This window comes from Mytilus galloprovincialis, chromosome 12 (assembly GCF_965363235.1).
Source record: "Mytilus galloprovincialis chromosome 12, xbMytGall1.hap1.1, whole genome shotgun sequence".
Classification (NCBI taxonomy): Eukaryota; Metazoa; Mollusca; class Bivalvia; order Mytilida; family Mytilidae; genus Mytilus; species Mytilus galloprovincialis.
The window spans coordinates 10,206,180-10,217,761 of record NC_134849.1 but is presented as its reverse complement, the minus strand read 5'-3'; the positions used below and the strand labels follow the sequence as shown (position 1 = coordinate 10,217,761).

Genomic DNA, 11,582 nt, shown 5'->3' with positions numbered 1-11,582 from the left:
AATTCACAGATGCTGAACATTTCAGTGTGTGAACTTTGATGTATAAAAAAGGAAAGTGATGTCATTACCAATGACACACTAAACTATATAAAGAGTCCATATTGCATTGTTATACTAATAAAATCATCATAGAATCTATACCAGGATTAGAATTTTGTGTGTTTGTGCTAGACATGTTTCTTCTACAAAGACTCATCACTGATGTATGAAGAAAAAGTGAAAAAGGCCCAATAAAGTTCTTAGTTGAAGAGCATTGAGGACCAAAAATTCCTTGAAGTTTTGCCAAATACAGCTAACTAATCTATTTCTGAAGTAGCAAAGCCTTTAAGTATATCAAATGTTCACTACAAGGCCTTCAACAATGAGCAACATTTTTACTGTGTACTAAAGCTAAAATCGAGCTTGCATGCAAAAAAACAAAACCATTCACAGATAAATATATGTTATTGTGGAAATAAAGAAAATTATTATTACTATTATTATATGTTTCTAGCTATTCCTATGTTATAAAGTAGATATTAAAAATATTAAGAAATTCATGTTGAATGATTATTTTGTAGGTTACATCATCTGCTTTGGATGATACTGATAGTGAATTTCAGGTCAGCCAGGAAACAGTCTCCCAGTTGTCACAGTCATCAGCCTCTGTGTCAAATTCACTAAAACTTGAGTCCCTTAACAAGTTTCTTTCAATCTCTGGTATTAGTCCTGTAAAGGAATTGAATGTTTACATAAGAGATTCCAGCACCAGAACCCAACAACGCTATATCAGCAAGGCCAAACAATGTATGGAACTGATGATTTCCACAATATGTCCTGGGGAAGAGGATTTCATAAGAAAAGCAGTGTTTAATGATATGTCTACAAAAACAATGGAGGAAAATGCTACACTTGAAACCCTAGTTGAAATATACAAAAGGGCTGATTCATGGACATTTCAGCGATAGATTCTGACAACCATTGTTAAAGACATGGAATTACAAGATGTACAAAAGGTTAGATTTTAAAATATTTAATAGTAGAATAAACTTATAAATTATTGCAATATTTTTATCTATTGGACAGAATGAGTATCAGCTATAAGAGACCTTCCATTCTGAGTTTGATACACTTATATATATATATAGTAGTATGCAGATTTTCAAAAAAATGCTATTATTAATCTCACAGTTAGGTTTAAATTTTAATCTTCAAAAATTGCAATAATAAATGCACACAATCATATTTCTGAATGTACAGTATTGTCTTTTATCTAATTTTTGACCAAAAAGATTTTTTTTATATATAATTAAGATGAAAGTCATAGAAAATGTGAAAAATATGCCTGCCTGAATTTGTATATAGGTTATTGTATTTGCAATATTTATTGTATTCTTTTTTAAAAACCCAACATTTTCATTATATAAAAAACAGATAGCTGAGAGAGGGATAGAGCAGATTGTTATCCTGCGGCTGAGAAAAACATTATCAACTGTGTCCGTGCTTTATAAAAATGTACTTCAATCAACACTTTTACACCCCAATGAATTTACAAAAAATAAGCATTCTAATTTTAATTGAAGATTCAGAATTTGCTTCAAGGAGAAATTTTTATTTTTAAAATGATTATTCTAATGCAATTTGGATGTAATAATTTTTTTCATTGGCTAAAAGTTGCCGTCAAATCCACAGTTGACCAGGCGTAACTAAGGAAGGACCCGCCATTTTGATTTGTCGAATCAACAAATGTTCGATTACTACTACATAATCGAAAATAAAACAACACCTACCTCAAATTTGGCGTTTTAATGTAATTTTATCCGAAATTGAAGCGTACAGGTAACGTGATAACCTCCAGTTTGTAAGTTTTCATTTGTATGACGTCACGTTTAGCCATGACGTCTTTGTGCCAAAATAATTCATGAAGTTTCGCGAATTTTTTTCTATTGTCAAATTTAGACGTTTTTTTTAAGTTTTATCGTACTTTTTTCTTTTTGTAATGCATTAGAATCGGAATAACAGTACTGTAGTTGAAGAGTTGCCACCGTCAATTTTGATTTGCATTTGCATTTGCATTTGCGACCGTCAAATCTACAATTGACGGTGGCAACTCTTCAACTACAGTACTGTTATTCCTTAATTCTCAATTAAAATGATTTTTAAAAGCAGTGAAGCAATGATATGTGGTATTGGATCTAGTTTAAATTGTACAGTTTATGCAAATGTTTATTTTTTCCACTCTTTTCAATTTTCAGCTTATACCTGGATTGACTCGTTACAAATTTAATCAAGCAAAAGAGCATATTGAGCAATTCGGTGTAGGGGAACCAGTTACAACCAAAAAGCTATCAAGAGAAAAGTATACTGTAAGCCAGTTAGACCATTTTATTGACTTTATAACGTCAGGACAGATAGTTAAAGATCAACCCTTTGGTGAGAAAACATTGAAAATGGAAACAGGAGAGGTCATTATAATACCAACTGTTATACGAAGTCTTACACCTTCCTCCATTATTTCTCAGTATGTAGCTTTATGCAACGAGGAGAATGTTAAACCTCTTGGTAAGTAATTTGTTATTCAAGTGGAATTGTGAAAATTCATAATTACTTTAAGCCAATTATATAAAAGCACTTGAGGTAATTGTTAGCATTTTTTTTTTTTTTTTTATTATCTTGTCTTTTATTATAAGTTATCTGTGAACATTCTATTGTTTTGAAATTATCAACAGTAATACCCTACTTTAATTATTTGAAGAAATAGGACGTTGATATGCAATTTTCTGTATGTGAAAAAAAAAACTGATAACACAGATTGAGACAAAAAAAAAATATTGAGAAGATTTGGAATGCATACATGACCTTGTACATGTAACTGTAATGAAACTCTTGGTATTGTTAATAAGTGTTGAAAGAGAAATATATGTGAGTTAACATATGTAATGGCAATTTCTACAAAAATAAATAAGTGTACATGTATATGGTGGAACAGACTTTGGTATCAATGGGCTTAACTTTGATTTGGCATTTTTGCATTGTGAAATTTGCCTATTACCAATATATATATATATATATATATATATATATATATATATATATATATATATATATATATATATATCACTTGATTTTAAGGTGTTTCTCCATAAAGATAATGTACTAAATATTGTACATAGTACATGGGCATATCCACAATTTTTATGTAAAATAGGGAGATTTGGTATGGTTTCAAATGAGACAACTATCCATGATGTCCATATGACATTGATTGATGTAAGCAACTATAGGCGACCATGCATCCTTCAACAATGACCAAAAAAAGTCAGCTGTTAAAAAATTACATATTTTAGCTCAATACCATGCAAACTACCACCATGATTTTAGCTTATATTTTACAATTATAATATCAGTATGCTTTTTTCAGAAATTGAAATGAAATGAATTCTTATTCAATGTTTTGTAGGGAGCAGTACACTGTACAAAATACTTGATGAATGCTCAGCTGTGGTCAGAAAAAGTGTTGAGGGTCTTGATAATTTCATCATGGAAGGGTGTAAAGGTTTTGATGAACTTGACAAAGTCATCAAAAGACTAGAGTTGCCAACTGAAGAAGTAAAGTGCTTGTTATTAGGCCTACAAAAGGCAAAAACATATCTTAAATCAGGGTTGAAGGTTAGTTTGAAATAAGTTTCTGAATAACTAGGATTACAAATGAATTCAAATTGGATCAAATACAATACAGTACCTCATAAGATTTTAAAACAAAATGTGGTATGATTGCCAATGAGACAACTATCCACCAGAGTTGAAGTAAAGTGGATATATAAGTAATTAAAGGTAACCATGAGTTTTAAAATATCTATGCAATGTCAGGAACATCTAGAAATTAGTTTATTACCACAATACTTATATTTTAAACAATTTTATTTGTTTATAGGTATAAGAAGATGTGGTATGAGTGCCAATGATGCAACTCTCCATCCAAATAACATATTTATAAAAATAAACAATTATAGGTCAAGGTACGGCCTTCAACACGGAGCCTTGACTCACACGGAACAAGCTATAAAGGTCCACAAAATTACAAGTGTAAAACCATTCAAACAGGAAAACCAACCGTCTAATCTATATAAAAAATGAGAAACATGTATAGTCTATAAATTACATAAACAAACGACAACTAGTGTACATCAGTTTGTATATAAAAACTTTTGAGGCAATAGATAAATCTTGTTTTTTAAGTTTTATTTTATATGTTGATAAAGAAATGAAATGTTATAATTACTCTAATTTTAAATAATTTTAGTCACATATTTCAAGAGAAAGTTTGGTTATGGACCACTGCACATCATATGCTCTAAGCAGTCCCTCTGAACCGAATTATACTTCAGAATGTAATCATCAACATACTAAGCTTTGTGAAGATTGTGAAAGTCTAGAATTGAGCCTCAATACCATCAAAAAGAAAGCTGAGGAGCATCCATGGCAGAACAAAGAGGCAACAATGTATATGGTAAGATAAAAGATATTATTGCATAGCAATATACTATTTCCCACAGAAAGTAACAAAAAGTTAGCGTGCAATAAATTCTATTATTGCACTAGTGCAATAAATCTTCAAAATTCATGACGTCATCAACGACAAAATCTTAGTTTAAACCAATTTTTACTTTTAAATATTATATGCTATACAATAAAAGGGTTATTGCATGAATATTGGGGAATATTGTCCCTCGTAGAACATATATTGCACTCGCAAGTTCGTGCAATATAAAATTCTACTCTGGACAATATTCCCCAATATTCATGCAATAACCCTATAATATAACCTTGAAAAAAGTCTAACTTTGCTTTTACAATGATACCTAAAATGTGAAAACAATAAAGGTATCTCTTTTTTCATTTGATTCATTTTGTATTCCATTATATTTCAAAGTTAGTCAAATTGATTAAAATTTACCATGATTCATCAAAATATCCTTATTGTGATTTGTCAGGTATCTGATATAATAATTATATATATTACCATCATCGGGGAAAAAATTAACTTGATTCATCAAAATCATATAATTTTTATTGTCTAAAATAAAGTATATTTTATCATCATGAACCATAAATTACTGTTAATGTCATTCGGCAAGATTTTTTACCGTTATTCATAATGAAGGTACCCCCATTACCACAAAGTGTTGGAATTTGTTTATAATGATATAGGATCTCTGATATCAGAGAATCATTTGTCACAGTATATATATATATATGTCTTTAAACGATTTGTCTAAACACATTTTTTGTGTATTTTCTATAGGTAGATGAATCTATTATAGCCATAAGGAGATGAAAATCTCACGACATACGATCCAAGAATCAGGAGCAAGCCAGATCTGACATTGTACAACAAATGACAAACGAGGATGCTATAATAACATGTGACTGGGCAATGAAGTTCCTGCCTAGGAAATATAGAGAAGGTATTTTTTTAATAACTGAATTAAAATAACACTGATAGAAACAAAATTTAAAGTAATGCACTAGATCAAATATTTTGGTATGCCTCATGCACTCATCTATAGGATGCTTGTGAAATAAGGTCAGTTTGGCAGGAAAGTCATGTTTATCTCATAAGATATTAATCTATGGTTTTATGCAGAGTTGTTTTCATAATTGAACAAAAAATGTAAACCAAGTTTTGACCATAATAATGACATATAATATGTAAATCTTCATATTCACAAGAAATTTTAATCAGTTAATTTTTGTAGGAGGTATTAGTCTTTGATACTCAGGAATCTAGTAATATTTTATTTGCCCAGTGTCAATGTACTGGTGTTGTGTATGTTAGGGTGCTGACAAAGCTTCTTTTATTCAAACTGTTAGATTCAAGGAGAATAACTCTTACACTGTATATATTATAATCCCGTTTATATTTTAAAACTTTCTCGTGACTATTTCATGAGCCATTTTTTTAATTCATAATTTGGCAATATTTTACAGGCCAAGTGGATTGGTTTGCCAAAAGAGGCATAAACTGGCACATATCAGTAACATTGTTGAAAGAAGGATCTAATTTCTCATCTTTAACACATGTTCACATTTTTGAATCACCAGTATCCCAGGATGCATCTATAACATCTCAAATCTTGATAGACGTAGCTAGAGACATTCTTCAGCATAAGCCAGGACTGAAAAAAATAACTTTTTCTCCGATAATGCTGGCTGTTATAAATCTTCTTCAACTATCCTGATGCTTCACAATGAACTTGGCAATAATATTGATTCATATAATTTCTGTGAGGCTCAAAATGGAAAAGGTACTAGCATTATTTAGTGGAGTATATTCATTTTCTAAACATTCGGAAAAAGTGTATTTTTCTTCAACAAGAACTGAAGTTATCTAAATTTGCATGTACAACAAAATACTTTTTGACATTTGATAAACTGTAAATATGAAATATGTTAGAACATTGATGTAATGGAATAAGTTCTGACATAATTTTAAATAATTCAGACAGCATTCTACTTCCATGCAAATTCTCATGGGATACAAGTATACACATATTCTTCTGCTTAAAAAAGTAGAAGTTATCAGGGAAAAAATATTCAAAAGTTTTCGGATACTTAAGTGTTGTAAAGTTTAAATTATGTTTGGTTGTTAGTCATTTGAATTATAAAGAAAACTTTTAATTCTACAATGTATAATGAAATAATTTAAAGACTTTTGCATTTTAGGGCCATGTGACAGACGTGCTTCTCATATTAAGTCCATTATTAGGCGATACATTAACCAAGGCAATGATGTGACTTCAGCTTTGCATATGAAACAGGTATGAACATGTCCTTAGTTAGATTTTATTCTTAACAAAAGTACAAAGCTGATACATGTATATAAATGTTTCATATTATTTCAAGACAAGCCGTATCCACTCGTTTTTACTCTATCACACGATCACCACTTCAGGTGATGTGAATTACATGTATATAAAGTTGGATTGACATGCCACTCCATATAATGTGATGAGATATTTCTCTACTTGAGACATTTATCTTTTTTATGTATCTAACTGCCAAGAGAGGTAAAATATTATATTGCATGAAATTTTGAGGTGCTTGGGTTCATACAATGAAAAATTGAAAACAGATTCCTGATGACAAAAAATTAATGGAGGTAACAGTGGATTATGGGACACTTTTTGTTTTTAAATTATAGCTTTTGAGATCCATTTTGATGTGCAAGAACTTGATGTTTTAACAGATAAATATAATTATAGTACGTTTGTTTTCATTGCAGGCTGTGGACAAAGAGCAGAAGCCTGAATTGAAAGTTAAAGTTGCTTCCGCAGTTCTTGTTGTAGATGCAAAGTCATCAAAATGTTCTATTCCATTAATTTCAAAGTTGTACAATTTCCAGTACTCCAGTATTGGACTAAGGATGTGGAAAGCCTATGCTGTTGGTGAAGGTATGTAAGCTCCAAAACAACAAGAAAAAAACCTTCATTTTTGAATTTTGTTTATAAATCAGTTTTTTTTTTAAAGAAGCAATTAATAAATGTTGACATAAAGAAAGGTTATGCATGTCATTATTAAAATAAGAAACAGACAATCTAAAGAATAGCAACATGGTTTATTAATTCAGTCGCAAGAAAAAAGTAAAACAACAAAAATACCAACCTTGGAAGGAAATTATAAACGGAAAGTTCGTAATCAAATGGCAAAATCAAAAGTATAATCACATAAAAATGAATAGATAACAACTGTCATATTCCTTACTTGGAGCCTTATCTAGTGGGCAAAAAAATAAAAGTTACTTGAGCAAATCTAAACAACTTTTGACAACTTTTGCTGCACTCATCACTGTTGCTGAAAAAAAAATACCTAGGTCTTCCTTTCAGATATGAGACAAAAATTTGATGACGTCTATCAATAACGGAAATTATTTTTCCATTTGAGAGATTTTTTTTTTTTTCATTTTGTACCAGAATTAAGTTACTATCAAATAGGTATTCTACTGTTAGCAAGAACAGTTGTAAATAATGAACCAAAATTATATATTGTCTAATCTTGTGAGAGGCCATCTTACGTACTGTGTCATCTAGCAATGTTTTGTTTTAATATAGGATTTAACACATGCACACCAACAACATATTTGTTCCTTTTTATCTTAATCTTGTTAATAATGTTTTAATTTTTAGGTAAAATGATGAAATGGGGAACCATTGGCTGTCCATCTCAAACTGTGGAAATAAAAACTGTGTTAGAATGGGGCCAAACACAAACCAGAGCTTTTGAAACAGAAACTGAAAGCACCCAAGGTAGGATAACAAATCTACAATCCTTTAATATTCTCTTGCAACCATTGGAAGGGTTATTTCGAAGATGAATAAGCTTGACCCTGGTAACACATAGAATTTACTGTCTCAAATTGAGGTTACCTAGATTAATGAATATTTGCGACAGTAAAAACAAGTTTTACAAAACCCTACGTAAAACAGAATACAGTGATCTCAATTCAAATACAGCATATTAAGATAAATTAATACCATTTGACAAGCTAGGCAAACAGAATGAGGTTACTAAAGTGCATTATAAACCTAGTCATATGTGATATAGCCACTTTTCTATTGTTTATGTGTGTTTTTGGTGATTGATATTTGTAGCTATTGTTTTTTCCTGGTTTACTTGACCTTTCATTTTATGCACCACAGTGTTAAACCCACTCATTAAAGTGACCCTGAAACTTCCAGAAAGAGGTTATTAATAAAGGCAACAGTAGTATACCACGGTTCGAAACTCATAAATCGATAGAAAAAAACAAATCCGTGTTACAAACTAAAACTAAGGGAAACGCATATCAACATTGTCATATTTATAGCATGTATTGGTTATTTTGCAGATGATCATGAAGTACATGTAGAAATGACACCAAAAAGGCAAACAGTTTTTGACTGTCCTGTGGAAAATTGTACAAAGCAGTTTTCAAACCAAAGAGCTGTAGATGATCACATCTTACTGGGGGACTGTTCCTTTGATGGAAGTGAAAGACTTAATGTTACTGAAAGGGCTAAATATATTTATGCCAGTAAAATAATGCTAATGTACCCCTCAAATAAAGATACATTGCCTAGTGTTCCCAGTAACGATTTTAACACAAACCATAATTCTTATCTGCCTATGGGCTGGGCACTTAAGGAAACAAAGCTAGGGTTACATTTAATGCACAGCAGAAAGAATTTATGGTAGATAAATTTAATATTGGTAAAGTAACCGGCAATAAAGTAGACCCGTATGTCGCAGCAGAGGAGATGAGAATGTCTGGAAAATTTAAGAGATCTGAATATCTGTCTGGTCAGCAGATTTCATCTTATTTCTCCAGATTTTTTCAACAAGACAAAAAAACATCTTCTGATGACTGTGCTGCTGCATTGTGCGAGGAAAACAAAGAGAACTTAAAGATCATCACTATCAAGCACATTTTATCATGAAAGTTTCTATAAATCTAATGGTATTCAATTTGTTTCAAACTCATAAATCGAAAAAAAAATGACAATGCCATGGCTAAAAATGAAAGAAGACAGACAAACAATAGAACACATGACACAACATAGAAAACTAAAGAATAAGCAACATGAACCCCACCAAAAACTTCATCAATGAGCAAAACTAACATCGCATAGTCAGCTGTAAAAGTCCTCAACAATGACAAATGTAAAACAAGTCAACTATAACCTGGGACACTCACTGTGGTGAAACAGTACAACATAAGAACAAACAATAAAATCATGTTGTCACTGTGGTGTAACATTACAACATAAGAACAATTGTTACTGGTTACTTTGCCAATATTAAATGTATCCATCATAAATCATTTGTCTGCCTTATTTTAAAATTAAACAGATAATTTGACTAAAATTAACACAAAGTAAGATCATGTATTGTCTATACATTGTACTTGAATGTGTTGCTTATTTTTATAGTATGCTTGTTACATCATTCTTCTCCATAATCAGTCTTCTTTGCAATTAACAGAGCGAATATTTGTTGTGTAATTATATTAGAAGTGGTTCCATATTGAGTATTTGTTTCAATTATGGTTAACTTACAGTGACAAAATAATATACCTACCGAGCAATGAGTTTAGCTTTTAGAAACTGCATTTCATTTTGTGAATATATATTACTTATAATCAGAACTTTCAAGGTAATGTAATGTTAATTGCATTCTATGTAGACATTATTTTTTTTTTAAATAAGTAAGTTCATTCAATAACTAGGAAGACTGCAACAAAATTAATACTTTTTCATTAATTTTACATTTTCCACCTGTATATATATGTGACTCATTTTTGAATGGTATCTTATTGTATTTTGATATCTCTGAGCAAAATAAATCTGCATTGTGTGATTTTACTGTTATAACTATGAATTAATGAAAATGAGCCTGTTTTACACATTTGTCACTAGCCATAACGCATAGTCGATCTTCATGGTGTCAAAAATCACAAAAATTGAGGGTTATACAGTTTTTTGGCATCATTTCGTTGTTGTTGTGACTGCAGTGTTTCAAAGATTTATGCAACTTGAATATTGTTGGTATTTCTGAAATCACAACAACCTGCATAATGCAAGCAGAATGGTCTTTTGTATTTGTATTTTATTGTATTAAAATATGTTTTTGTCAAAATTAAACTTATTTCAGCAAATGGACTATTCGTTGGCAACAGATTTATTAGAAATACTGTATAAGTAAGAAGACAATAGTTTATATATACATTATGTTTAAACTCAGTATAACTTAGTTATATGCAAGTTGTTTTGGTTTTCTTCTGTAAATCACAATAAAAGAACAAACTTAAACTTTTTCATTTTTTATCATGGTAAAAAGGTTTCCATAGCAACTGTTTAAAGTTTATTTCCAGTGTGACTCATTTTTTGTACTTACGAATACATCTAAAAGGTTTTTTTATTATATTAGATTCAACAAAATATCTCTTTTAATCTTTTAAGTGCAATATTGGAGTTTAAAAGAACTTTTTTGAAATTTTTGCAAATTTGAAAAAAAAATGATAAAATTGAAAATTAAGGATTTTGTTTCCATGGTTACAATATTATAAGACAAACTTACCAATAACTTTTTTGCCTCAGTTGTAAGATGGGATGATGGTGTTTCTAAATTTATTATGTACGTTAATATAGGCGACCGCAAAAAAATAGGGTGACCATTCAAAAATGTCCTCAAAAGAGTGTTTTTTTATCTTGTGTGACCGACCTGAAAAGGGGGATATATGTGTCTATGATTTTAAATTGTTATCAACATATAAGTTGTTAAATTAAAATATCAATATGCATATATATATAATAAAATCATGAAGATTTATCTCTTTCTTATTTTTTTTTATATGAAATATTACATTGAAAATAGCCTTTTTCAGGTCAAAATATGGATTTTCAATAGGTGTAAAATTTGTCATTGGTTACTATGGCAACCGTAATGCATAGCAACCAAAATTTTGTTATTTTTTGTTTTTTTTTTTTCATTAAGTTTAGTAAGTGTGTGAAGTTTGAAGAAAATCCATGACTATGTGTGCCACACTCCCTATATCAGAGTTAGAA

General features: G+C 30.2%; 3 protein-coding genes across 4 annotated transcripts; all 3 read left to right on the top strand.

The window, feature by feature from the left end:
• Positions 1-971: 971 nt before the first annotated feature.
• Positions 972-3,781, top strand: LOC143055196 (uncharacterized). Its single transcript, XM_076228335.1, has 3 exons — positions 972-995; positions 2,235-2,541; positions 3,440-3,781. Exons 1-3 carry the CDS (start codon positions 972-974, stop codon positions 3,661-3,663), a joined length of 555 nt encoding a protein of 184 aa, XP_076084450.1. The 3' UTR covers positions 3,664-3,781.
• A 505-nt stretch (positions 3,782-4,286) lies between these two features.
• On the top strand, positions 4,287-6,234 carry LOC143053572 (uncharacterized). 2 transcript variants are annotated; one of them, XM_076226375.1, is made up of 3 exons: positions 4,287-4,489; positions 5,285-5,447; positions 5,971-6,234. In XM_076226375.1, exons 2-3 carry the CDS (start codon positions 5,378-5,380, stop codon positions 6,219-6,221), a joined length of 321 nt encoding a protein of 106 aa, XP_076082490.1. In that variant the 5' UTR covers positions 4,287-4,489; positions 5,285-5,377; the 3' UTR covers positions 6,222-6,234. The 2 variants fall into 2 exon arrangements, with proteins under 2 accessions (XP_076082490.1, XP_076082491.1); XM_076226376.1 differs by having other exon boundaries at positions 5,971-6,153.
• Positions 6,235-6,698: 464 nt separating this feature from the next.
• On the top strand, positions 6,699-9,976 carry LOC143055194 (uncharacterized). The gene is made up of 5 exons (XM_076228334.1): positions 6,699-6,800; positions 7,265-7,433; positions 8,166-8,285; positions 8,867-9,052; positions 9,948-9,976. Exons 1-5 carry the CDS (start codon positions 6,792-6,794, stop codon positions 9,974-9,976), a joined length of 513 nt encoding a protein of 170 aa, XP_076084449.1. The 5' UTR covers positions 6,699-6,791.
• Positions 9,977-11,582: the final 1,606 nt, after the last annotated feature.

What these genes read in the sequence shown, in the direction of transcription:
- LOC143055196 (XM_076228335.1), top strand. Translation starts at nt 972, where the DNA reads ATGGAATTACAAGATGTACAAAAG. An exon ending in AATTACAAGATGTACAAAAG is followed by an intron (nt 996 to 2,234) that starts GTTAGATTTTAA and finishes TTCAATTTTCAG; the next exon opens with CTTATACCTGGATTGACTCG. An exon ending in GGAGAATGTTAAACCTCTTG is followed by an intron (nt 2,542 to 3,439) that starts GTAAGTAATTTG and finishes AATGTTTTGTAG; the next exon opens with GGAGCAGTACACTGTACAAA.
- LOC143053572 (XM_076226375.1), top strand. Translation starts at nt 5,378, where the DNA reads ATGACAAACGAGGATGCTATAATAACATGTGACTGGGCAATGAAGTTC. An exon ending in GCCTAGGAAATATAGAGAAG is followed by an intron (nt 5,448 to 5,970) that starts GTATTTTTTTAA and finishes AATATTTTACAG; the next exon opens with GCCAAGTGGATTGGTTTGCC.
- LOC143055194 (XM_076228334.1), top strand. An exon ending in AGCCTATGCTGTTGGTGAAG is followed by an intron (nt 7,434 to 8,165) that starts GTATGTAAGCTC and finishes TTTAATTTTTAG; the next exon opens with GTAAAATGATGAAATGGGGA. An exon ending in GGCTAAATATATTTATGCCA is followed by an intron (nt 9,053 to 9,947) that starts GTAAAATAATGC and finishes TTATTTTTATAG; the next exon opens with TATGCTTGTTACATCATTCT.